Source organism: Emys orbicularis, chromosome 19 (assembly GCF_028017835.1).
Source record: "Emys orbicularis isolate rEmyOrb1 chromosome 19, rEmyOrb1.hap1, whole genome shotgun sequence".
Classification (NCBI taxonomy): Eukaryota; Metazoa; Chordata; order Testudines; family Emydidae; genus Emys; species Emys orbicularis.
In genome coordinates this window covers 2,847,501-2,874,597 of record NC_088701.1, presented here as the reverse complement: position 1 = coordinate 2,874,597, position 27,097 = coordinate 2,847,501, and the positions used below count along the sequence as shown (strand labels likewise).

Here is a 27,097-nt window from a genome sequence, read left to right as displayed (position 1 = left end):
GCCATCCCCTCCTGTGATGGGCGGAGCTGGTCCCCAGCAGGAGAGAGATGGCAAGGGAGCCCTCAGAGGGGGATGGAGCCAAAGCCAGGGACAGAAGCAGCTAGAGAGAAGGCGAAATCAACACAGAGCAGTTCCCAAAAGGCTGCCCCTTCCTGGAGCGCTGGGGCTGCCTATGGAGCTTCCTCTGGCTGTGACGAGAGAGAGAGGAACGCAGCCCACTAACCTAGGTGGTGTGCAATGAAGAGGACGGAGATCAGAGCGAGAGCCGTGGAGGAGGGGAAAGGGATGGATGGAGAGACAGACAGCCTAGCTAGATGTATATGGGGACAGATCAAGGGAGGGAGGAGGCGAGCGGGGGATCGGGGGCGTGGAGTGAGTGGCACTGGAGAGCCCCCGCCACGGTACATACACTGAGATTATTTCCTCGGGATCGCACCTTCCTCCTCTGCCAGAGCCAGACAAGACGGTGCACACAGAAAGGGAAAGAGAGAGAGAAGAAAATAAATATAAAGGCAAAGAAGGGGGCTTGGGAGGGGGGCGGGAGGACACCAGGAAGGGCGGGGGGTGGGGAGGGGAGAAGAGACTCGGTTATCGGTCAGTTACAGATGGGGGCTTCTTCCATCCTGCAGCCACGCGTGCTCCCAGCACCCAAGCCAAGCAGGGGGCAGGCAGAGGCCCCAGAGGATGGAGGGGGAGCGGGACGCATGGCGTGAGCAGCGGAGGATGAGAACAGCGCGGGCAGGAGCAGCCCCCCCTCCCCAGCCCCCCACTCCTGTGCATGCTGCAACAGAGCAGGCTCCAGCCACCCTGCGTCCCAGCCGTGCCGCTGTTAAAAGCTGCATTGTCACTGCTTGGATCGACCTAGTCCCCCTGCCCCTGGGAGCCTGATCCAACGCCTGCTGCTCTCCAGGGAGATGCTTTGGGATGGGCCCTCACTCCGCAGCCCCGGCCTAGCCCCCCCGCAGTTGGGGAGTGCCAAAGGAGGTCAGCGGCGAGGAAGCAGCAGGCTGAACTGGCTGAGTCTGCAGCCAGGCGGGATTTGATGACCCCCCTCCACTGGCACACGGGGCATTAAATAAAGCCGGGGGGAGGGCAGAGCATGGCAGAAGAACCTCAAGTAGGGGGGAAGTGGGAGGGTCTGTAGCAGCTACCCAGCCGAGCTGTCGGCTTTGGGGGAATCCCTTATTCCCCCACCCCCAAATGGTGATTACTTGGATCCAGCACCTGGGTCTAAGGGAAGTGGAGCTGTTGCCCAGTCCCTGTTGACTCTGAAGGCTAAGGACTACGTGCCCCATCACCATTGCTAACTGTCCTTAAAACCAGTCAGGGCAGAGGAGCGACAGTAGAAGCGGCCCTTCTCATTCACCACCTCGTCTCAGAGTGATGCCTGCAGGGTCGCAAGCTCCGGCTGCCAGAGCTCCCCTGGGGGTGCGGAAGGATTTTAGTGATGGGGTGATGGAGACAGAGAGGGGAAGAGACTCACCCAGGGTCACACACTGAGTCAGTGACAGAGACAGGAAAAAAAACCCAGGAGTCCTGACTCCCAGCCCCTACTCTAACCACTAGACCTCACTCCCCTCCCAGAGCTGGATACTGAATCCAGGAATCTGGACTCCCAGCCCCCTCTACTCTAACCATTAGGCAACATGATGTGTAGGGAATGCTAATCAGTTCAGGGTCTGTTGGCTGGGCCCCTGCGTTGCTATGGGGGCAGGATGGAGCCGGACCAGCGCGTGAGAATCAGGTCTCCCTGACCCCCCCACCACCTCCCTGGCTGTGTGGGATGGTGCGTGGCCAGGCCCACCCACCGCACTGTGCTCCCCACTCTCCTAGCCCAGCCAGGAGGGGAGACTCAAGGGTGGAGGGCCCAAGGGACAGCTTGAGGGGTGGAGGCGGACCCAAGACCCTTCCCCTCCTTCCTTCGGCCCCTAAGGAACAGTGCAGCCTTTAGCAGGTGTCTCGCCCTCCTCCCGCTCTGGCCCAAAGGCCAATGGCTACCCACGAAGCTCGCTAAAAAGCTCATGCAACAAGGAAATGAAAATCAGAGCAAATCTCCTCCAGCACATAAGTCACTCGCTGCCCCAACCACCTGCAGAGCCGTCAGCCTTCTGGGCCCTGGTGCGGGTTTGACCGATCCTGCCTCAGAGTGGCCACTAGGTGTCTGTCTACCTCCACAGCAACCAAGCCCAACCGTTATCTGGCAGTGGGACCCGCCCCCGAGTCCCTTAAAGGTAAGGACTAGCTCCCGGTAGCTCCGATTTGCCACCGACGGGTAGAAACCCCTGCCAGTCAAGGGATCCGATGTGGATTTGCGCCCTCTGGGCCACGCTCTACCTTGGTTTACAGGGGCATAAACCGAGGGAGAATTTGGCAGGTTAGACACAAACTTTTCAGGCTAAAGAAGTATTGGCGGTGACGGGAGTTTTTAATCTTGACGTTGCGATATGTCACTGCTGTCCCTTGCACACACACGCCACACGCCCACCCACCCGGGTGAACTTAGCTCCGCGCTACGGAGACTGCCCAGGTCAATGCTCCTCTGCTCCTCAGTATGCTAAGAATGACATCTGCTTTGGGCATGCGTACCAACACCCCGTCCCCCAAGCCACGCTCAGGGTTGCGGCATTGGGAAGGCGCCCAGGATGGCCTGGGCGGGGGGGTGTTTCTGTTGCTCTGAAGCATGCTTCATGCCAACATGGGAAGCTCATGTTATAAGCTCGATGGAACCAGCAGTGGCAATGGTCTTTGCTCAGATGCATTGCGACAGTATGAGTTCGCCTTCAGCGGAGGGAGAGGGTCACCTTAGTCAATGACGCGCATGTAACACGCGGGCATGGACAGGCCAGGGTTGGCTCTCAGCCCTGCGTGGAACCGAGAGGTGAATCCCACCCAACAGCTTCAAAGCAACCGACGCACGTTAACACGTTACACCTCACAATGCTCCCACCCACCGGGCTGGTAAGCCAGATCGACCCCTGTTTTGAACATGGGGAAACTGAGGCACAGACAGGGGAGGTGACTTGTCCCAGGTCACACGGTGAGGCAGCAGCAGAGCTGGGATGAGAACCCAGGAGTCCTGACTGTCAGTCCTCTGCTCTGACCACTAGAGATGATCTCTCCCGTAGCCAAGGAAAGAGGCCAGGAGTGTATTAGTGTATTAGATTACACTGCCTCTTAACATGTCATGGCGCCTCCGACGCTGGGATCAGCTCTAAAGCCCAGGTCTCGGCTCTGCTCTCCTGACCTCAAAATCCTCCTCCCGTTTTGCTGCTGCTCTCAAGGAAGAATTTTGCATCATTACAAGATTCCCTTTTTTTTTTTTTTGAGCCTTTAATCCTTTCATCTTCCCTGGGAGAAATAACTCCATTCCCCCCTTTAATTTCCCTCAGCTGCCCCTCGGTTACAGTGACCTCCCCTCTGGCGCAGGCTGCTGAACAGGGCTCTCTTTGGGGCCTGCCCATGCTGCTCCTTTGGTCACCAGAGGGGGGCGCTAGAAAAGTGACATCATAATATTATTAGCAAGCTTTGGTTACTGATACAAAGTGAGACAATGACTCTTGCGACTCATCGATATTCTGGAGGGGAAACTGCAGTGTCAGGGTTACTGAGTTGTTGTCCCAGCAACAGACCGCGACGTCATGGTAACAGAGACTGCAGTGTCACGGTAACATGGACCATGGCTTGGATCTCACAGTTATGGAGAGCATAATAATACGGTTCTGGAGATGCTGTTGTTATGGTTACACGGGTTAAAGTGGGCTTGCACCTTCCATGCATTTGCTCTTGGGAGATGCAGCACAGAATCAAGCTTTTCCCAAAGGAAGGGTCAATTTCACCCATTGGTAAAATGCAGCCACCTCTGGGGTGGAGCACAGCAGCTGCTTAGTGCAGAGCAAGGCTACCCAGCAGTTTAGGGAAAGACATGAAGAAAGAATTCTGCATCCAACTGGAATCACAGGAGGAACTTAGGGAAGCAGCTGAAATTGAAATCTGGCTGGGACAAATGTCCCAACCCCTAGGAATAGTGCAATGGGATTTTTAACAGCCTCATCTCAATGGATTGCGACTTTAAGCATCACCTCCTGCAGCACAACACCTTCTAGCATTCCTCCCCTCCGTCCCCCATCATCCTCTGCTGAATCAACACCACCTGCTGGAACTTTCCCGTGAGGTCTCCCAAGTGGGGACCCGGCCCACCCCTGCTTAGCAAGTGAATTGCCAGGAGCTCTCAGCACGGGGTGGCATTGCTGCTGGAGACAACGAAAGCCAATGTCCAAAGTCACTTTTACTGAGTAGGAGCTGGGAGGTGATTTTTCCCATCTAAGGCTTTGGTGAGACTGACACTGGAATAGTGGGTCCAGGTCTGGAGTGTCCACACTATAAAAACGATGCTGAAAAACTGGAAAAGGTGCAGAGGAGTGTCATAAAAACGATCTGAGGGCTGCAGAATTTCCTGGCAGGGAGAGACATAAGGAGCTGATCAACAAGAAGATTGAGAGGTCAGAGGTGATTTGATTACGGGGCCCGGGGAGAGATCTGGGGCACTGAAGGGCTCTTTACTCTAGCAGAGAAAGGCAGAAGAGCCACCACTGGCAGGAAGATAAAGCCAGACAGACCCACATTTGGGTCTGCTGAGCTCCTTCAGACTCAAGGGAAGGAGCAATTAAGCCCCTTTGTGGAGTAGAGAGAGGAACAGACAATGGAGAGACTGCCCAAGACAAAAGGCAGATCAGAGCTAACCTGTGTGGACTGGTCTGTCTTCTCTGCATGGTTAATTCAGGTGTGAGCATCCCCACTGCAAAGCTTGACCTGAATTCCTCTCTCCTCACGGGTTCTGCTCTCACCCAGGTGTGTCATGGCGCGGTCTGCTGAGATGCAGTGGGATTCTTCCCAAGTAAATGGCAGGAGAACGTATCTGTCTGTTAGGAGGAATTGTGGGAAGGGCACCGAAGAACTAGCAGGTTCCAGACTGAGTTAAAGCAGAGCCTGGGTTCTAACTCCCATCCCCAACCGAGTCAAATAGCCAGGACTTAAAGCCCTTCCAAACCCAGGTCCGAGGCTTTTCTGTGTGGATGGTAGGAGGGTTTGGGCTAAAACCCAGCTAAGAACCAGGGTTCCATGGGCAGTGAAGACATGCCCAAAGAGGCAGGAAGCCAGTAGCAGTGAAGCAGAGAGACAGAGCCCGCTGAAGTGGCACACTGGGGATTCCTGAACGAGGAACCCGCCTGCTGTTGTTCAGGGAAACAGGACTTGGTGTAAATATGGTTTTTGTAACTAAAACCAGATCACACCAAAGAACAGCCCTGACTCGAACCATCAATTTCTTCTCTGAATGGAGACAACCCTGCAAAGCTGCCATTATGGGCTGCCACATGGGCCAAAGGGGCAACAAATGTTCTTGGGCTCAGTGCAGGGGTAACTGGGCAAGGTTCTCTCCCGTGACGGGCGGGCGATCAGCCTAGATGATCTAATGGTCTCTTCTGGTCTGGCACCCTAGGGTGCTATGAATTTCAAAAGGTATCTCTTGCAATCTGGGCCCAATCCTGAGTCCCCGCAAGGGATTGGTTCACTTTGTATCAGTCCGGGAGCGATTCCCCGTTTGAAATGCACTTGAATGAGAAATTCCCCGTTTTCAGGGGATGCCCCGGGCTCCCAGCAGGGGTGTCAGTGTGTTTGGCAGTGGAATCCCTGGATGGTTCCAAAAAAAAGCCCCTCACCTGGTTTTCAGCGGGGAGTCGCGGCATGGAGGCCGCCCGGCCGTGCCCTTCCATGGGGAGGTAGTGGTCACTGTCTGAGTAGCCGTCCTTCCCAATCTCTCTCATCTCCACAGACTGCAGAGGGCAAGGCAAAAAGAGGGTCACCTGATAAAGGAGCGTCACCCGCATTTTACAAGTGGAGAAACTGAGGCACAGAGCGGGGCAGGGACTTGTCAGAAGTCCTTCACAAGTCAGGGATACCCTGGGAATAGAACCCAGGAGTCCTGACTCCCAGCCCTCCCCCACTCTAACCCACTCCTCTCTCAGACTAGGGAACATAACCCAGCTCCCCTGGCTCTAACTACTAGACCCCACTCTCCTCCCGGAGCTGGGGACAGATCCCAGGAGTCCTGACTCCTAGTCCCTGGCTCTGGTCAGGACACAGAACACTGCTGCTGAAAATCATAATCCCAGGTTCAGTTCTTCCTCCCAGTGTCCTGGATTCCCTCCCAGCCGGAAATCACCGGAGACACCCTGCAACTGGAGCCCTCCACAGCTGCGTGCAGCTGAGCCCCTGGAACTGCCTGGGGGGACGGGGGCTGCTGGGGCGGGGAATCTGTCATTCTCATTGCCCCTTGGAGAACGGCGAAGTGCTCAGCTCGGGGACCAGGCCTGACTAGCCCTCCGACTGAGCTTCTCCACATAACCCAGCCCTAAGGGGTCAGACCTGCCCCCCGCTCCTGAACAGAACGGTGGGAGTGGGGGGGACAGATACATAGAGAGACAGAGAGACAGAGATGGGTGTGTACGGGGACAGACAGATAGGTGGGTGTGTACGGGGACGGACAGATAGGTGGGTGTGTACGGGGATGGACAGATTGTGTATGGGGATAGACAGATAGGTGGGTGTGTACGGGGACAGACAGATAGGTGGGTGTGTACGGGGATGGACAGATTGTGTATGGGGATAGACAGATAGATGGGTGTGTACGGGGATAGACAGGTGGGTGTGTATGGGTATAAATTGGGTTGGGCAAACTACGACCCGGGGGCCACATCCACCCTTTCAGACATTTTAATCCGGCTCTCGAGCTCCTGCCAGGGAGTGGGGTCGGGGGCTTGCTCCGCATGTCCCCCCTCTGGCTCCTACGCGTAGGGACAGCAAGGGGGCTCCGCACGCTGCCCCCGCCCCAACCGCCGCCCCCGCAGCTCCCATTGGCCAGCAAATGGGGCCAATGGGAGCTGCAGGGGCAGTGCCTGTGGACAGGGCAGCGTGTAGAGCCTCCTGGCTGTGCCTCCAAGTAGGAGCCGGAGCGGAGACATGCCGCTGCTTTTGGGAGTTGCTTAAGGTAAGCGCTGCCCGGAGCCTGCACCCCTGACCCCCTCCTGTGCCCCAACCCCCTGCCCTGATCCCCCTCCCACCCTTCTCCACCCCAGAGCCTGCACCCCCAGCTGGAGCCCTCAGCCCCCCACCCACACCCCAACGCCCTGCCCCAGCCCGGAGCCCCCTCCCACACCCATAACTCCTCATTTCTGTCCCCACCTCAGAGCCCGTACCCCCAGACGGAGCCTTCACTCGCTCCCGCACCCCAACCCCCAATTTCATGAGCATTCATGGCCCGCCATATGATTTCCATACCCAGATGTAGCCCTCGGGCCAAAAAGTTTGCCCACCCCTGGGATAGAGAGATAGATAGATAGATGGGGTGAATGGGGATAGATAGATAGATAGATAGATAGATAGATAGATAGATAGATAGATAGATAATGTGCGCATGAACATCAATCAATCGATCACCTGGGAATTGGGACGGCTGTTGGGCATATCCTCGGGGCGACCTCGCTCTGGACTCCAGGTGCCTGTCTTCTGGAACATCGCTTGTGCTCTCTCGGTGACCCAGGACTGGCTCTCCTTGATGCCCCCTTCAGGCGCACTCCTGCCAGAGCAGACAGGATGTCAGGCCATAGCCACCCGTGCTGCAAGGGCTGGCCTAGAGGGGCTCACAGCAATGCAGGCAGCGCATCTGCCATTAACAGAGCCAAGCCAGCATCGCCCAGCTTCTCTGGCAGCCCTGGGCTCTCTCACAGGGAGACTCCAGTCCTCGCCTCTCCCAGCAGGGGGCGCTGTGGGGAGTGGGGCAGGAGCGCTGGCTGTGGGACGAGCTCCTGGCTACGCCAGTCCTGGGCTTTCCAGCAAGGGGTACTGTAGGGAGCAGGGCAGGACAACCAGATAGAGAATGCACAGGACTTACAGGCCACCCCCTTGGTCCAGCTGGGAGGACGGGAGAGCGTTCTGCCCCGGGACTCCCTCCTGGGTGGGGGACGGCGGCTCCATACGCTGGAACATGAGCGGCGTTCGATTCTGCAGGGAACACAGGAGGCATCAGACCAGCTTATGGGAAGGAAAAAAAGCTGTGAGGAGGCTCCCAAGCCATCCTGGGCACCCTCCTTCCCCCTGGCTGGGATGCTGGGCTCAAACCTCCAGCCCAGAGGTGGAGCATTTCACTGTGATAGCGGCTTTCACCTGAAAGCTCCACCCTCCTGCTCCCAGGAGGTGAGTCTGGCTGACCAGCCCCATGTGAGGGGGAAACCGAGGCATAGAGTGGCCAAGGGGCTTACTCAAGTGAGTCAGTGGAAGAGCCAGGAATTGAACCCCAGGGGACGTACCTGCTCCTCCCTCATGGCCTGGAGCTTCTTGGCCTTGCTTTGCCGGTAGTACTCCATGATCATCATAGCGGCGTAGATCTTCCCGACTGTCAGGTCCGTGGCTGGGGGAGGCAGGAAGGGAGAGAGGCTGAGCATTATCAGCCACCCCCCGCCCCGCCCTGGCCCAGCATGAAGCAGCCCAACTCCCCACAGAATTTCAACCCTCTCAGCCTCTGGTCTCCAAAGTCGAGCGCCCCACTGGTGGTGGGGAAGATGTGGGCGCAGACTCTGGGCCCACACAGGTCTTGGCCCTGGGCACAGCAAGGAGTAGAGATGCCAGAGAGATAAGGGGCTTTGCAGACCAGACAGATCTCTGGGGATGGATGGACGGACAGATGGACCTCCGTGCTGAGTGGCTGGGAGTCTCCAGGGCTCAGCTCGCCAAAAGTCACCGGCACATTGGGATAGAACCCAGGAGTCCTGATGCTCTAACCACTAGACCTCACTCCCTTCCCACACCCCAGGAGTCCTGACTCCCAGCCCCCCGCTCTAACCAGCACACACCTCTCTCTCCCAAGGCACAGAATGGGCATGGGCCAGCGCGAGCCCCCGTGGTGCGAACGGGAAGCTCAGCCCTGCACAGCGCACCCTGCTGGGCAGCAGTGGCCTGGTTAACGGGGGGCTGTGCGACGCCCATCCCGGGGAAGTTCCCATGCCAGGGCTGGGGCTGGCCGCCCCTATAGCGGAAGCCAGGCGGTCTGGCGAGCTTGGGGACAGCGCGGGGAACAAGCAGGGGCGCTCACATTTGTGAGGGGTGACAAGGAGATCCAGGTTCTTGTGGGAGAGGTTGGGCCAGATAGCCATCATCTCCTTCCGCAGCTCGGCGTCCATCTGCTGCTTGTCGGCTCCTCCTGGAAGGCACAAGCCGGGGGGAAGGTCAGCGGCTGGGCATCGGAGCCCCGAACTATCAGATTCCCTGGAGCAGCCAGCAGCTCCCCCCACAGCCAGCATTCCTGCCCTGTTCAATACAGCGCCCCCTGCTGGGAGAGGCCGGGGCTGGAGTAGCTGGGAGCTCCCCCACAGCCAATGCTCCTGCACTGTTCAATACAGCGCCCCCTGCTGGGAGAGGCCGGGGCTGGAGTAGCTGGGGGCTCCCCCACAGCCAGTGTTCCTGCCCTGTTCAATACAGCGCCCCCTGCTGGGAGAGGCCGGGGCTAGAGTAGCTGGGAGCTCCCCCACAGCCAATGCTCCTGCCCTGTTCAATACAGCGCCCCCTGCTGGGAGAGGCCGGGGCTAGAGTAGCTGGGAGCTCCCCCACAGCCAGTGTTCCTGCCTTGTTCAATACAGCGCCCCCTGCTGGGAGAGCCCGGGGCTGGAGTAGCTGGGAGCTCCCCCACAGCCAGTGTTCCTGCCTTGTTCAATACAGCGCCCCCTGCTGGGAGAGGCCGGGGCTAGAGTAGCTGGGAGCTCCCCCACAGCCAATGCTCCTGCCCTGTTCAATACAGCGCCCCCTGCTGGGAGAGGCCGGGGCTGGAGTAGCTGGGGGCTCCCCCACAGCCAGTGTTCCTGCCTTGTTCAATACAGCGCCCCCTGCTGGGAGAGCCCGGGGCTGGAGTAGCTGGGAGCTCCCCCACAGCCAGTGTTCCTGCCCTGTTCAATACAGCGCCCCCTGCTGGGAGAGGCCGGGGCTGGAGTAGCTGGGGGCTCCCCCACAGCCAATGCTCCTGCCCTGTTCAATACAGCGCCCCCTGCTGGGAGAGGCCGGGGCTAGAGTAGCTGGGAGCTCCCCCACAGCCAATGCTCCTGCCCTGTTCAATACAGCGCCCCCTGCTGGGAGAGGCCGGGGCTGGAGTAGCTGGGAGCTCCCCCACAGCCAGTGTTCCTGCCCTGTTCAATACAGCGCCCCCTGCTGGGAGAGGCCGGGGCTAGAGTAGCTGGGAGCTCCCCCACAGCCAGCGTTCCTGCCCTGTTCAATACAGCGCCCCCTGCTGGGAGAGGCCGGGGCTGGAGTAGCTGGGGGCTCCCCCACAGCCAGCGTTCCTGCCCTGTTCAATACAGCGCCCCCTGCTGGGAGAGGCCGGGGCTAGAGTAGCTGGGAGCTCCCCCACAGCCAATGCTCCTGCACTGTTCAATACAGCGCCCCCTGCTGGGAGAGGCCGGGGCTGGAGTAGCTGGGGGCTCCCCCACAGCCAGTGTTCCTGCCCTGTTCAATACAGCGCCCCCTGCTGGGAGAGGCCGGGGCTAGAGTAGCTGGGAGCTCCCCCACAGCCAATGCTCCTGCCCTGTTCAATACAGCGCCCCCTGCTGGGAGAGCCCGGGGCTGGAGTAGCTGGGAGCTCCCCCACAGCCAGTGTTCCTGCCTTGTTCAATACAGCGCCCCCTGCTGGGAGAGGCCGGGGCTAGAGTAGCTGGGAGCTCCCCCACAGCCAATGCTCCTGCCCTGTTCAATACAGCGCCCCCTGCTGGGAGAGGCCGGGGCTGGAGTAGCTGGGGGCTCCCCCACAGCCAGTGTTCCTGCCTTGTTCAATACAGCGCCCCCTGCTGGGAGAGCCCGGGGCTGGAGTAGCTGGGAGCTCCCCCACAGCCAGTGTTCCTGCCCTGTTCAATACAGCGCCCCCTGCTGGGAGAGGCCGGGGCTGGAGTAGCTGGGGGCTCCCCCACAGCCAATGCTCCTGCCCTGTTCAATACAGCGCCCCCTGCTGGGAGAGGCCGGGGCTAGAGTAGCTGGGAGCTCCCCCACAGCCAATGCTCCTGCCCTGTTCAATACAGCGCCCCCTGCTGGGAGAGCCCGGGGCTGGAGTAGCTGGGGGCTCCCCCACAGCCAGTGTTCCTGCCCTGTTCAATACAGCGCCCCCTGCTGGGAGAGGCCGGGGCTGGAGTAGCTGGGAGCTCCCCCACAGCCAGTGTTCCTGCCCTGTTCAATACAGCGCCCCCTGCTGGGAGAGCCCGGGGCTGGAGTAGCTGGGGGCTCCCCCACAGCCAGTGTTCCTGCCCTGTTCAATACAGCGCCCCCTGCTGGGAGAGGCCGGGGCTGGAGTAGCTGGGAGCTCCCCCACAGCCAGTGTTCCTGCCCTGTTCAATACAGCGCCCCCTGCTGGGAGAGGCCGGGGCTAGAGTAGCTGGGAGCTCCCCCACAGCCAGCGTTCCTGCCCTGTTCAATACAGCGCCCCCTGCTGGGAGAGGCCGGGGCTGGAGTAGCTGGGGGCTCCCCCACAGCCAGCGTTCCTGCCCTGTTCAATACAGCGCCCCCTGCTGGGAGAGGCCGGGGCTAGAGTAGCTGGGAGCTCCCCCACAGCCAATGCTCCTGCCCTGTTCAATACAGCGCCCCCTGCTGGGAGAGGCCGGGGCTAGAGTAGCTGGGAGCTCCCCCACAGCCAATGCTCCTGCCCTGTTCAATACAGCGCCCCCTGCTGGGAGAGCCCGGGGCTGGAGTAGCTGGGGGCTCCCCCACAGCCAGTGTTCCTGCCCTGTTCAATACAGCGCCCCCTGCTGGGAGAGGCCGGGGCTGGAGTAGTTGGGGGCTCCCCCACAGCCAATGCTCCTGCCCTGTTCAATACAGCGCCCCCTGCTGGGAGAGGCCGGGGCTAGAGTAGCTGGGAGCTCCCCCACAGCCAATGCTCCTGCCCTGTTCAATACAGCGCCCCCTGCTGGGAGAGGCCGGGGCTAGAGTAGCTGGGAGCTCCCCCACAGCCAATGCTCCTGCCCTGTTCAATACAGCGCCCCCTGCTGGGAGAGGCCGGGGCTAGAGTAGCTGGGAGCTCCCCCACAGCCAATGCTCCTGCCCTGTTCAATACAGCGCCCCCTGCTGGGAGAGGCCGGGGCTAGAGTAGCTGGGAGCTCCCCCACAGCCAATGCTCCTGCCCTGTTCAATACAGCGCCCCCTGCTGGGAGAGGCCGGGGCTGGAGTAGCTGGGGGCTCCCCCACAGCCAGTGTTCCTGCCTTGTTCAATACAGCGCCCCCTGCTGGGAGAGGCCAGGGCTGGAGTAGCTGGGAGCTCCCCCACAGCCAGTGTTCCTGCCTTGTTCAATACAGCGCCCCCTGCTGGGAGAGCCCGGGGCTGGAGTAGCTGGGAGCTCCCCCACAGCCAGTGTTCCTGCCCTGTTCAATACAGCGCCCCCTGCTGGGAGAGGCCGGGGCTGGAGTAGCTGGGGGCTCCCCCACAGCCAATGCTCCTGCCCTGTTCAATACAGCGCCCCCTGCTGGGAGAGCCCGGGGCTAGAGTAGCTGGGAGCTCCCCCACAGCCAATGCTCCTGCCCTGTTCAATACAGCGCCCCCTGCTGGGAGAGGCCGGGGCTGGAGTAGCTGGGGGCTCCCCCACAGCCAGTGTTCCTGCCTTGTTCAATACAGCGCCCCCTGCTGGGAGAGCCCGGGGCTAGAGTAGCTGGGAGCTCCCCCACAGCCAGTGTTCCTGCCCTGTTCAATACAGCGCCCCCTGCTGGGAGAGCCCGGGGCTAGAGTAGCTGGGAGCTCCCCCACAGCCAATGCTCCTGCCCTGTTCAATACAGCGCCCCCTGCTGGGAGAGGCCGGGGCTGGAGTAGCTGGGGGCTCCCCCACAGCCAGTGTTCCTGCCTTGTTCAATACAGCGCCCCCTGCTGGGAGAGCCCGGGGCTAGAGTAGCTGGGAGCTCCCCCACAGCCAGTGTTCCTGCCCTGTTCAATACAGCGCCCCCTGCTGGGAGAGGCCGGGGCTAGAGTAGCTGGGAGCTCCCCCACAGCCAATGCTCCTGCCCTGTTCAATACAGCGCCCCCTGCTGGGAGAGGCCGGGGCTAGAGTAGCTGGGAGCTCCCCCACAGCCAATGCTCCTGCCCTGTTCAATACAGCGCCCCCTGCTGGGAGAGGCCGGGGCTAGAGTAGCTGGGAGCTCCCCCACAGCCAATGCTCCTGCCCTGTTCAATACAGCGCCCCCTGCTGGGAGAGGCCGGGGCTAGAGTAGCTGGGAGCTCCCCCACAGCCAATGCTCCTGCCCTGTTCAATACAGCGCCCCCTGCTGGGAGAGGCCGGGGCTAGAGTAGCTGGGAGCTCCCCCACAGCCAATGCTCCTGCCCTGTTCAATACAGCGCCCCCTGCTGGGAGAGGCCAGGGCTGGAGTAGCTGGGGGCTCCCCCACAGCCAATGCTCCTGCCCTGTTCAATACAGCGCCCCCTGCTGGGAGAGGCCGGGGCTAGAGTAGCTGGGAGCTCCCCCACAGCCAATGCTCCTGCCCTGTTCAATACAGCGCCCCCTGCTGGGAGAGGCCGGGGCTAGAGTAGCTGGGAGCTCCCCCACAGCCAATGCTCCTGCCCTGTTCAATACAGCGCCCCCTGCTGGGAGAGGCCAGGGCTGGAGTAGCTGGGGGCTCCCCCACAGCCAATGCTCCTGCCCTGCTCCCCACAGCGCCCCCTGCTGGGAGAGGCCAGGGCTGGAGCAGTTGTGGATTTCCTTTTGAAGGCGGGGCTCCAGAGCAAGGCCCTGCCGGTCAGACCCCATCCTGCACAGAGGAGCCAGCTCCCCAACACCACTGCCCCAGGTCCCAGAGCCTCACACTTGCCTTTGGCGATCTTGATGTCCAGCGCGGTCCTGATCAGAGCCATGAGGGTTGAGTTGAAGTGGACGGTGTTGTCGTCAGCCACAGGCAGGTCCATGCGGAGCAGTCTCTGCAGAGGGGCAAGCAGAAGCGCGTCACCCTCACGGCCCCCCCCACCCCAGAGGCCAGTGTGAGTTTCAAAACAGGGGAGCCCTGGGGAGAACTCTGAGGTGTCACCCGGTTCAGTGCTCGGGGGATCCCCAGCTCTTGCTAACCAACACCCCTCCCCCATCCCTTCTGGATGCTGATGGGCCTACGTGGGTGCCCAGTGCCACTGGATGAGGCACTCCCTTTACAACAAGCATCCTTGGCCTATACCTGTCTCCGTCCAGCTGAGGAACTCAGAGTGTGTTGCTGGCATTTGGGGATTAAACCTCAGCCACTGGTGGGCGGGCCAGAATTGTCCCCATTTTAGAGATGGGGAAACTGAGGCAACAGTTTATACACAGTGAGTCAGTGGCAGATTTGGGAATAGGACCCAGGAGTCCTGGCTCAGGCTCCTGCTTTAACCACTATTCAACATTCCCATCCCAGAGCCAAGATGAGATCCCAGGAGACCTGACTCCCAACTACCCACTAGTCCACATTCACTACTAAAGCCAGGAACAGAACCCAGGAGCCCTGACTTCTAGCTCCCTTCTCTAACCACTAGACACCACTCCCCTCCAACAACTGGGCAGAGAACCCAGAAGTCCTGTTCCAACCTCTAGATCCCACCTCTGCTCTCTGGGTTGCATCCCTCCCCGCCTTCCCCAGAGTTCTTTCCAAAGGGCTCACGGACTTTTAAAAGAAATTAAAATTAAGCTAAAGAAATCAACGAAGAAAGAAACACAAAGTCCACGTTGCCAGGCAGCAGCGCACTCGGCGTCAGCAAAGGGAAACGGGAGCGATAGTTAATGCTCACTGCAGCCAGTTCCATCCAACAAAGCGCGTTCCTTCCAGGGCCCAGGCAAGCCAGCGCCACGCCAGGGCTCATGCAGCGGCATGCAGCATGCGGCAGGAAGCATTAATACGTCGAGACTCATTCATAGCTCTGGGCTAGACTGCTCTAGAGTGAGAAGCCCGCAGGCTTGTGCTCTCGGTGCAGAGAATGGGTGCGTCCTCAAGGGTCAAAGGGAAGAAATGAAAAAATTGACAGACACTCGGCATTCCTCAGAGTTCAGGCTGTTGGGCAACAAGATGCTTAGGGTTGGATTGGGCAGTGGCCGACCAGTTAGTGCATTAGCTAAGATAAGGCTGTGGACCATATGGAGATGGGGTTGGGGGGAGGGGGGGGTCTCTTCCGGTCTTTAAAGGGATGTAACTGACAAAGGTGGGGGTGGGACAGCAAAACAAGAAGGGAAAAAGACAGAGAGAGGGGGAGTAGGACAGACAGGGAGGATGAAAAGAAAATTAGCATGAAGGTCCACCCGAGCGTGACGTCCAGAAAACGGGGATCTGCAGAGATCAGCATTAAGCACGGAGGTGCTGTTTCAGGGATTAATTCAGCTCCACACTGCCCCATGGTTTGGGGAAGTAGCCCCCATCATCCCCCTCCGGGCTCAGGACACTTTCACCTGTGCTGTATTTTCAACCTGTCAGCGATTGGGCACCCCAAGGCCCCAGCAATAGTGTTACGTGATCCTGATCACTGCTCTGTGGTTCGGATCATGGGACATTTGCCACATCCCTGATCTAGGTTCAAATCCCACTTGGGCTGGAGTTGCTGTATCATTGCCGGTCCCCTCGATACAGTTGCAAACAGGACCCTGCCTGATTATCCAGGTGTGGACATGGTATTATCCATGGTTGGACACACCCAGCCTCCCAGGTCTCTGCCAGCCCTTCCCAAAATGCATTGCACTGTGTGAAAAGCACCCACAATCCTCCATGGCAAAGCATGATAGGATATGGGCCCGGATTTTCCCAGAACGTCCTGGCACATGCATGGCTCTGCAGGGAGGGAGACATGGACAGGCCAAACCATGTTACCCACTAACCTTGTCGAGAGACCCTGGAAGAGCCAGGTCACCCACAAGGCTGGGTGCAGCATGGTGCTCTCATCGGGCAAGCACCCAACACCGGGCAGGATGGCCCATAACACGGTTCTCTTGAGGTAGAAGGGACCAGGCTGGGTCTGGGATGGAGCTGCCTGGATTCTCAGCTCCGGGTGAGGGGAACACAATCAGCCAAGACCCCATTGCGGGGGCACCACTGCTCCTCTCGCAATGGTTTTCTGGACAGCAGCTGTCATGGAGGAGTGAGCCAAGGGAGAAGGGGGTGAACGGGAGGGCACGGAAAAGACTCAGCGGGTATGAGATACCCAGGTGGACTGAATGGAGAGTCCAGCAGGTTTTAGATAGAGTGAGGGGAGCGGAGGAGCACGGACTGATGGGCAGGCTGAGGAGAGGCTACTGAGCAAAAACAACATGGTGCAAACCTATTGCACCTGCCGTCTGAAGAGCTCTGTAAAATGGGGAAACTGAGGCACAGCCAGGGGAAGTGAGCAAATGGCAGAGCTGGGAATAGAACCTGGGAATCCTCACACTCAATTCAATCCTCTAACCACATTCCCTCCCCTAGCCAAGAACAGAACCTGGGAGTCCTGATTCCCTGCTCTAACCACTAGACATCACCCTCCTCCCAGATGCAGGAAGAGAGACGAGTCCTCAGTCCCGTTGCTCCACTAGTATCATATACATCAGCCTTCTCCTTTTCTGATGGGTCCAGTTAATGCAGTACAATCCCCTAGTGTGGACGCACCGTATAAAGTTGCTTATACCAGTAAAGCTATTCACATAAGGGAAAGGCAGTAAGTTATACTGGTTTAAGATGCTTTTATCTCAGTATAGCTGTGTCCACACTAGGAGTTGTACTGTTATAGCTACAGTCGTTAAAACCCACTCCCCTAACCGATGTGGTTGCACCAGGACAAACACCTCAGTCAATTTCCAGTATGAAGTCCCAGGGTAGAACCCTTGCCTGCCCTGAGCTGCTCCATGCTGCCATCTCTCTTAAAGCCCCAGCTTTGGGAGTCATGGGACAACCTCAGCTTTCGTGCGAAAGAAAAAAGGAAGTTCTCAGCCCTTGTGGTGCTGGAGGAAAATGTGACCTGGGCGTAACTCTAAAGGCTCAGAAAGTAGGAGGCACAGACAAGGCCAGGTTAATGTTACAGGCTTTTGTTGGCATAGCTTCGTCAGTCAGGGATGTGAAGAGCTGGGAGCCCAACAGAGCTGTGCCAGCCTCTTCAAACCATCCTGTTTGCCCCCCAGAACTCAGACCTACACCTCCTTTCCTTCGTGCATACCTCACTGGGCTCTCTTCAGTGTCTCTGCAGTGCCCATCACTGTGGGATCGAAGGCACTACAGTCCTGATTCCCATTTAGGCCTGGTTTACACAGTGTTTGTCCTAGTAATAGCACATCATGTAGGGGGGTGACTTTTCCCAATATCGCTACACCAGTACGATGCAATTCTACCAAGATAAAGGCGCCTTGTGTCAATATGGCTTATTCCCCTTCCCACATGGGAATAGCCACAAGGCACCTTCACATCCATGTAGCAGTGGCCCTACTAGGAATCGTAACAAAACCACACCCTGACGGCGTTAAACGGGTGTCAGCGTGGGGAGCCAGGCTCAGGCTTACGCCAGAAAATGTTGCCGACCCAGTAACAACACTTAGGGATGTGATTTTTTTTAACGCGATTTCTATATTGGCAAAAGCCCTCGTCTAGACATGGTGACACCGGCAGAGAAGTCTTTTGCCAATATAGCTGATTTCATTTGGGGAACTGGTCTAAGCTGTCTCGGCAGGCGCTGCGTCTCCAGCAGGCAGGCTTGCCAGGATAGCTCATAGACCTGGCCTAAAGTGGATGCGAGAGTCAGGCCCTGACACAACTTGGTCCTTAGCAGCCCCTGCCACCCGGCCAGTCGGCTGCGTGTGATCCTGGCGGGCCCTGCAGCAGCGGGGCTCAGATGGGAGAGGCCTGTGGTTCAGGTGCTGGAAGGACTCAGGTTCTATTCTGGCTGGCAGCCTGGGATAGGGGCAGGACCAAACTCTCTGCTTCTGAGAACGCACCCCGGGACCAGCCTTCCCAAGCCTGGTGTCGGGACAATGCACTTTGCCAATGGGCTGAACCCTATTGGGCAAGGACAGACAGACGCACAGGGACACCACGCATGGGGGAGAGACACGGTGAGCTCTGGGTGGCTGAAGGAGCAATGAAGGGGAAGCAGTGGGTTATGGATCCACAGTCATAAATGGGAACCCTCCAAAACTGCCCTGTAGGGCAGTTCTAGCTTCCAAGCCGGGGGAAAGGCAGGAGTGGGGGCAGGGGGAGAGAATGGAGGCGAGGGGAGAACCAGAGATGGGAAAGAGTGAATGTGACGGGAAGAGGAGAGAAGCTGCTAGACAGGTTAGAACTGCATTGACAGAGAAAGGAGTCCGGGGATGAAAAGGGGGCAAGAGAGAAAGTTAGTAGCTGTTAATATTGTCTCTGGTGGAGGATCTTTTTGAAAGCAGCACAAGGGAGTTCCCCAGAGGGCTGATTACAGATGGGGACCAGCTTTGCGGGCAGAGAACAGGGGCTTTCGAAGGAGGTGACTCGCCAGAGCTAAGACACCTGCTGGGTGAGCCATTCTGAGAAGACCTATCGCATGCCCTAGGCCTTGTGAGCGAGCCTGGAGGTCACAAGCGATTGGGCTCTGACATTGGCACCATGTTCAGCCCTGGCCTGAGCAGACTCATCTGCAACTGACGCTGCTGCAGCTTCACCTGCTTAATCCCAGGGATGAATTTAGCTCCTGCCAAGCTGATCACGTGGGTAGAGCCCTGCACCTATGTGGAATCCCACTGATTTCTCTGCTTGTCTCTGTGGGGAGAGTGACCGGCACAGCTATGGTAGCATCACTATTCCACTGCAGCTAGAACGATAACAACACCACCAAGCTCTTCTCCATCAGATCGCAAAGCAGGTAACCACCGAGGTCGGTCTCATCATCACTGCGGCACAGGGAGGGGAAGCGACTGGCCCACAATCACCCGGCAGAGCTGGAACCCAGCTCTCCCGAGTCGCAGTGCAGTGGCTCTCCCCTCTAGGCCACACTGCCAAATTCACACTCTACCAGATTCAACAAGAACTTCCCTCTGCAGACAAGCCCTGAGGCCACCGCTCCAGGTCACTGACTTGAGCTAAACAAAACCCAGCCTGGTTTCAAGTCCACACAGCCTTTCCCACTGGTTTTTCATAGAATTTCAATCCTAGATCCTGTGGCCAGAGGGGCCCATTTCAACCATCCGGTTTGACTCTCCTGGAGAACTCAGGCCACGGGACTTCCCTGAATTAATTCCTGTTTGAACTCAAGCCGATATTTTAGAAAAAAACATCCAATCTTGATTTAAACACGGCCAATGCTGGAGAATCCATCCCAAGCCTTGGTAAATCGTGCCAACGGTTAATTACTGCGTTAAAAACGTGTGCCTAAATCCACACCTGTCCAGCTTCAACTTCCAGCAATAGGATCTTGTTACATCTTCAGCTACGTTTCAAATCACACCTTTAGGCCTTGGGCAGGTCTTCACTGCAGTTAGCCCGAGTTATCCACACTCAAGTGACTCCTCTGGAGTCAACCCAGCTTGACTGAGAGCGACCATAACACTCGCGTTGCAGCACCCACATATCTGTGGGTGTCGCTAGGACTTCTGGGGCGCATGCCATGGTTCTTTGTACAGCAATAAGCAGGGCCACTTTAAGGATTCTTTTCCAGCGAATGGAGGGAGAACTGGTCTGTCCGTTCTGGGCACATGAGGGGGAATTATGAGACGGCAATGGATCAGCGGCACTTGAGCAGCGCTAGCCTGCATCCACATTACAGAAGGGTCATGTTAGCAGCTGACAAGTTGTGGGGTTTGTGCGTGTGGATGGGGCAATGCTTGAGTTATAACTCGAGTTAACTTAGCAGCTCAGACCCGGTGCGCCCTTTCCTCAGCTTCCACCACTACACTGCGGGAGAGTGCTGGACCTCCCACAATGCACTGTGGTCAGAAATACGGTGTCACTGGTCATTGTCAGGCCAAAAAAAGCCAAACAAATCTGATATTTTGAAAACAAATCGCCGGTCTAGGTTACAAATCACAATTGAGATGATTAAAACTTGAAAGAAACTAAGCATCTAATTTCCTTTCTACCACTGAGGGTGTTTCGCTTCTCATACTTTGAAAGGTGAGGAAACTGAGGCACAGAGCCGTGACTAGCTTATGTTCACCCAGCGAATCTAAGACACTGCAAGGAACTGAACCAAGTTCTGCTGCACCCCAGCATGCTGCCTGAATCACTAGGCACAGCTGCCTCCAAGAGCCAATTTCACTTCCAGGATCTAACCCCCAGCTGCAATGTTGGAAACACTGCAGTCGGATCTTCGCATCCAAGGAAACAGCTTCCACTGGATCCCTGAGAAATTACGGGGAATGCCTATGGATGGTAGACTGGGTGAAACCTAAGCGTTGGCCAGATTTCCCAGTGCTCAGCACTCACCACTGGACCCAGATTGTCCAATGAGGCCAGAACTCAGCAGCTCACTCCTGGGTAGGCGTCAGAATGTTTGAAAATACGGCTACTTATTTCAGTGCCCGAGCGCTCGTCTACCTGGGGCAATTTCCCAGCGTAACTACACTGGTATACCCATGCCGCGAGTGTCACACCAGTGCAACTCCCAACTCTTATTCCGTAATCAGAGGGCCTTTGTCTGGTTTCTGTTGCTTGTTCCAAATAACCCAGAGAAAGGCACTCTGATGTCGGAATTCGAGGGTCCACATGGGGCATTATACCAGTCACTGTCTCTGTATAAACAGACTCTAAATCGGTGCTGAGCTGTTTTGAAAACTCTGGCCTGTATGTTTATACAGCGCCAAGGACAATGATCCCCGATCTTGACTGCGATGTCTATGAGCTCCTCTGATGCTAATGAGAGCGACCCTTTAAAATTCACTGCCTTTACTGTGCCCTCCCACTCCAGGACTTGCAATCAGTCCTCACTGATCATTCCGGGAAAGGAATGGACCAGATACTCTGAGCCATGGTGCCGCTGTATCACCTGAATCGCCTTTCCTTCCCTGGCCAACCTATTTGATTCTCATCCTGGGCCTGACCTAAAGCACAACGAACTCAGTGGAAAGTCTCCCACTGACTTCAATGGGTTCTAGATCAGGCCCACAAGGGATATATGACCCCTGACCTCTTCCCACTGTCCAGCTTTGAACTGGAACCTTTCAATTTCCAGCCACCTGTCTCCCACCCACTGAGGAAATCTTTAATGACTGAGACGTGACAGGTCGGTCAGAGCTGTACAGATCATCCTACAGAGAAGGGTTTGACAGGGGTGGGGTGGGGGAATTCAACGTTTTAAAGCAATGTCTCTTTCACCGAATAAAAAAAGGAAGGGAAGAAGGAATCCTTAAAAAGGGGCTTGAAGAGAATTAACATGCACCTTGGACTTCAGTTCTTACCCACCCCAGCTGCCTTGCCATAATGGAGTCTCTGAAACATGAAATGCTAACGGACTCAAACGGACACACCGTACTATTTAAGAGATTTGATCAAGGAAAAAAAACACAAAGAAATGTATAAAAAGATATTGTATAGGCTGATTTTTTAAAAAATGTTTTGGTTAAAAAAAATTAAAAAAAAATTAAGTGAATTTGATTTGCATGGTTTTGTCTTTTTAATTTATTCTACCTTATAAGCAACCCGGGGTGGGCATTTCTTCCCTAACCCAAGGGGTGGAGACATATGCCTCAGCATCTCATACATATCCGTGAAAGTCATCCGGCCCCTGGTAGCGGAAAGAAAAAAAAAAAGGCACGAAAAAATAGACAAGAGAGAGATGCAAAGAAGAAAAAATATTTTAAATCAATTTAAAAAGAAAGGACGGAAAAAAAATGGAAGAAAAAAATGCAAAGATTACTTTGCTGCTTCTCAGCAGAAAGAGTGAGAGCTCACACATCTTTCATTCCTATGTGTAACTAGCCAGCTTTGGGGGTGGGGGGAAGGGAACAGTTGATTCCGCAAAGCACTTAAGCTCCCATCCATCCACTGCCCAATGAAATCAATGGCAGTTTGTCCATTGCCTTCAGGGGGCACTGCATTCTGCCCTTGCTTAAGAGAAATTAGTGGAGGCACATGCTTAAGTGATTTGCTGGGTTCCTGGAGTCCTTTAGCCAAAATTCCTCCTGGTGTTCTGGGAGGGAGGACTGCAGGATCGGCCGTCTTTGTAGCAAAGAACAGGACAGAGAGAAAGAGATTTAGCTTAGAGCACGCCTCTTTGCCAATGCTGGAGAAGGTGGTGGGCGGGGGGGTGGGAAGGTGGTGGACGGGGGGGGGAGGGGAAGGGAAGGGATAAATGGCAGAGGTGTCAATGCAGTTTCCGTCCTCCCCAGATGAAAAAACTCAATGTGCGAAGGGTGGTGGAGGGGTGTGTGTAGAGATACAGTGGTACAGATCCTCAGTGCCTAGCTTCAGCTGACAGCAAGCAGAAAGGGTTCAAAATCACCGAGATGCTCCATGCGGTACTGGGCGGACGGCATCCTCGTATGCATTCTGTGTGCTAAGGACGTGACTGGGTTACTCCTTGAAAAGTGCAGGATACCGAGATGTGTGTGTATATATATATTTGAAATATATATATTAAAGAAACCATAAGCAACATTCATTCCGTTGATGCTAGCAGGTTTTAGTGTAAGTCAAACCTTGCAAGCAACCCTATGAGGGCATTTCTTGCCTAAGCCCAGTGGGGGAGATATAACACGTAATAAACTGTACATATCCTTATAATGAATTCGGCCACTGCAAGAAGAATACAGGGGGTTAGTGCAGATGCTACAGGGCGAGAAACACACAAACTGTCATGTACACATAGATCACAGCAAGGCTGCCAGGAATGGGTGCCCAGGCCAGCTAAGGCAATACTGCCTGGATTTACCTTGGAGGTGGGGGGTTGGATACGCATTCCTGTGGGCTCCAGTGGGAGCTGAGAGTGCTTGGCCTTTGCAGAGTAGAGGCCTAGTGTTAAAATCGCTACTACTGAGCAGCTGACAGATCATAGCTGGCTAAGATGTCCTGGGAGGTGGGTCTGTTATTGGGGAAACTGAGGCATAGAGCTGCAGGGTTGGGGACAATGACTTATTCAAGGTCACCCAGGGAGCCATCAGCAGAATTGGCGACAGAACCCGAGTCCTGGCTCCCAGCCCCCTCTGCTCTAACCCACGAGACCCCACATCCCATCCCGAGCTGGGGACAGAACCTGGGGTCCAGACTCCCTGCTCTGTTTTCAGACCCAAAGGCCTGATGCGAAGCCCAGTGAAGTCAATGCAAAGGCTGCCATTGACTCCAATGGGTTTGGGATCAGGACCCGACATTTTGCTTTCTTTTTCCTGGGGGAGGGGTGTCATTCATATGCAAAGGACCCTCGTGCCAAGGCGGGGGCAGGGTTATGTCTACCCCCCAGTGGCACGAGATCGGACTCGGGGGCCGGTTGGGAGCTCCTCCTGCTGGGCTTGGCAGGGCTTGCCAGGTAGGGTTGGCAGCGTAGACAAACACCTTAAACCTGGAAACAACGGGCATTTCCTAGAAACGGAACAGGGCACAGGGACGACGTGGGACAGCACAACGCCTGGGGTGGCGGCCCCATGGCACAGAACCAAACACAACACTCCAGGAATCCTCCGCAGGGGCAGGCCGCCCCACTCCAGTGCCTCAATGGTGCAGCGCCAGCCCGGCCCCAGCGCAGTTTCCGGCTCCAGAGGATACACCAGGGGCAGAGGAGTCATAACGTCACGGAGCCGGGGTGGGGGTACATCCCCTAACGCCCTGTGTCTAGCTAGCGGCCTCTCCCTGGCGGTGCTGATTGTGTCACCGAGCTCTGACTGCGTGGGGTCTCTGCAGAGCATATTGGGGACTCATCGGGGCGTGGGAGGAAAACAGCCCTGTGTTTTCCATCCAGCCATCTCTTCTGCAAGCTGTTACCCACTTCCCAATGTGCAGTAATAATAGGATAGCCCCCAGGACACCCCAGGGCCCTTCGATTTGCTTGGGAAGGGGGGGAGGGTTGAAGAGAATCCAGCTGCAAAAACCTAAAATTGAAAAAGGAAACATTAAACAGCAACAAGAGCCAAGAGCCTGCATGTGCAGGGCCCCGAGGGGGACACAGAGCCAGCCCAGGAGGGGTCGACGAGCTTTGGGATCCGGTCTCGCTAGCGTACAGCTGGGTCAGTGCTGAGTGGGAACTGGTCCTGTCTCCCCCGAATCTGCTCCTGGACAGACGATGTGGGAGGGGTTTGCTCTAATCTCCGTGCCAGCTGACCTGTGCCAGCACATGGGAGCAGCACCTGCCCCTGAGAGCTGGCATTCAGCCCTGAGACAGGCCTCCATGTGCCGCCCCTCCTGGCCACCGGAGGAACACAGCCCCTGCCTGCAGGCCAGAGGACACGCTGATCTGTTAGGGGATGGAAGGAGGCAGCCGGGCAGATAACTTACTGTTCTGTATGACTAACAAGGGCTGCTTCTAGGAGGCTTTGTCCATCTTTGTCCAGGAACTAACCCAAGGCAGTGGCTACCCAGCAAACCAGGGTATTGACTAGGATCCAACCCCTTCCCCGCCCCCCACTGCAAAGGGGTCTCGGCTCAGGAGATGCTGGCTGATGGCTCCTTCCCATGGTGCTTGGACCCCAGGGTGCCCTGCACCCCCTTCCCCCAGCCCTAGAAACTTCCAGATGGGCCTGGAAACTTCAGACCCTACAAGAACCCAGGAATCTGAGCCGATGTCTGCGCTGGATTGTCCAGAGTAGGCCATCTAGCCCAGTATCCCCATGGCACTGAATCAAGCCAAGTAACTGCTCATCCCTGGAATAGTGGATTAGAGCGAAGGCACCTGGGTCCGGTATCCACTCCCCTTCCTGAGCTGGGCATAGAATCCAGGAGTCCTGACACCCAGCCCCAACCAGGCTCTGACAGCTAGATCCCACTCCTCCTTGACCTGGTTCTTTCTGCTCCCCACCCCCTTCCCCCAGCCCTCACAAAGTCAGTTCTCTGCTGATCAAGGAGGCTCATCTCGGCTCCCCCCGCAGACATGGACAAATCCGAGCCCTCCAATCTTCCCCTGGAGGTAGGGAAGGGAGCCCCAGCTGCTGGGCAGGGGCAGGAGGTGCGGGATGAGGGTGAGGTCCTTACCAAGCGGCGGGGTCGTACTCTGCCCACACACGCACGTACTCGTCCAGGTGGTGGGGCCCCAGGATGGAGGAGTCTCGGGTCAGGTACTCAAAGTTGTCCATGATGACGGCCACAAAGAGGTTCAGCATCTGCAGCAGGATGGGTTGGGGCGTGGAGGGGGGGACAGACAGACAGAGCATACTGAACAAGTACTCCAGTGCAGACAAGAACCCAGGGGTGAAATCCTGCAGTCCTTGCCACGGCGGGGCTCTGAGCGCTCCAACGCCTCCTCTTTCCGTGTGTCTCTCGCTCACGTTTTCGGTCATTCTCCCACTCCACATCTTTCCTTTACTCGTGCAGCACACACATGCCACTATGCACACACCTGTCATCATACACTGTGTACACACACGCCAATGTGCACACGTGTGTACTCACACAGCACGTGCACACACATGCCAATGTGCATATACGTACGCACACATCTGCTCACATGCAAACCCACATGTACAAGTCATCACACACAACTCGTGCATGTGCCATTATGCACGCACATATACACACGTCAACACAACTCCCCCAGGCGCGCACAGAGCACACACTCACACCGATGTGCACACACCTACAAATACCCTCACAGCTCATACACGCAGCATGCACACATGCCAAGCCACACATATCCACCTGTCAACGCACACCCAGCTCACGCATGCCGCACACGCCAGCACTCTCGCGACTCCGGCGGCGCACGTGTGCCCCGTTGCTCCCTGCCCAGCTCCCCGCAGACTCACCAGGAAGGAGCAGAGGAAAATGAAGGAGACAAAATAAAAATAGGCGAACTCGTTGCCACACTCTTTCTCCTTGATGCCCGAGTTCTCGTCGCAGGGTTTCCCGCTCAGACAGGCCAGCATGATCTCGTGCCAGGCCTCACCAGTGGCGCTCCTGCAGCCGCACAGAGAGGGAGGGGGATGTGTGTTGGGAAGGCAGGGCAGGGCCGGGGGAGCAACCCAGGCAACTCTGTCCCAGTCCCCTCAGCACCTGGGTGCCAGGAATGACGCTTGGCACATCTACAGCATCATTCAGCCTAAAGCGCTTACAGGGATGGGTTTTTTCCAGTTGTTTATACTCGGATCCTTCACCTGGCGCTGAGGTGCAGCCACCTCTGGGGTGCGGGGCGGGGGCTGTTTATACTCGGATCCTTCACCTGGCGCTGAGGTGCAGCCACCTCTGGGGTGCAGGACAGCAGGGCCGGCTTTAGGCCGATTCAGGCGATTCCCCTGAATAGGGCCCAGCGCCCTTGCTGCCGCCAGTATGCTGTACCGGGCGGCCGGGCTTCCCCAGGGGGCAATTTAAAGGGCCTGGGGCTCCCAGCAGGGGCTGGAGCCCCAGGCCCTTTAAATTGCCACCAGAGCCCCACTGCTGGAGCCCTGGGGTAGGGCTGCGGGGCTCTGGGGGCTATTTAAAAAGTCCAGGGCTCCCGTTGCTGCTACCGCCCCGGCCCTTTAAATTGCCGCCAGAGCCCCACTGCTGGAGCCCTGGGGTAGGGCTGCGGGGCTCTGGGGGCTATTTAAAAAGTCCAGGGCTCCCGTTGCTGCTACCGCCCCGGCCCTTTAAATTGCCGCCAGAGCCCCACTGCTGGAGCCCTGGGGTAGGGCTGCGGGGCTCTGGGGGCTATTTAAAAAGTCCAGGGCTCCCGTTGCTGCTACCGCCCCGGCCCTTTAAATAGCCGCGGGAGCCCCGCCGCTTCCCCAGGGCTCCCGCGACTATTTAAAGGGCCGGGGCAGTAGAAGCAGGGGAGCCCCTGCCTTGCCTGCAGCCAGCCCCTGTCTCCAGCCAGCCCCGCACCCCCTGCCCGCACCAGCCCCGCTGCACCCCCTGCCCGCAGCCAGTCCCTGCTGCACCCCCTGCCCTGCCTCCAGCCCCTGCTGCACCCCCTGCCCGCAGCCAGCCCCGCTGCACCCCTTGCCCGTAGCCAGTCCCTGCTGCACCCCCTGCCCGCACCAGCCCC

The 27,097-nt window shown here is 57.3% G+C and overlaps 1 protein-coding gene across 1 annotated transcript in view; it reads right to left on the bottom strand.

Moving 5' to 3' along the window:
- The window catches only part of CACNA1A (calcium voltage-gated channel subunit alpha1 A), a 191,364-nt gene that overhangs the window by 13,929 nt on the left and 150,338 nt on the right, over nucleotides 1-27,097 (bottom strand). The window contains exons 38-47 of the mRNA XM_065419170.1: nucleotides 25,881-26,031; nucleotides 25,111-25,238; nucleotides 21,622-21,718; nucleotides 13,873-13,978; nucleotides 9,146-9,253; nucleotides 8,364-8,464; nucleotides 7,949-8,058; nucleotides 7,495-7,633; nucleotides 5,718-5,831; nucleotides 410-445 (exon numbers count right to left, since the gene is read on the bottom strand). Coding sequence (XP_065275242.1) covers nucleotides 410-445; nucleotides 5,718-5,831; nucleotides 7,495-7,633; nucleotides 7,949-8,058; nucleotides 8,364-8,464; nucleotides 9,146-9,253; nucleotides 13,873-13,978; nucleotides 21,622-21,718; nucleotides 25,111-25,238; nucleotides 25,881-26,031 — 1,090 coding nt within the window. The remainder of the gene's footprint in view (nucleotides 1-409; nucleotides 446-5,717; nucleotides 5,832-7,494; nucleotides 7,634-7,948; nucleotides 8,059-8,363; nucleotides 8,465-9,145; nucleotides 9,254-13,872; nucleotides 13,979-21,621; nucleotides 21,719-25,110; nucleotides 25,239-25,880; nucleotides 26,032-27,097) is intronic.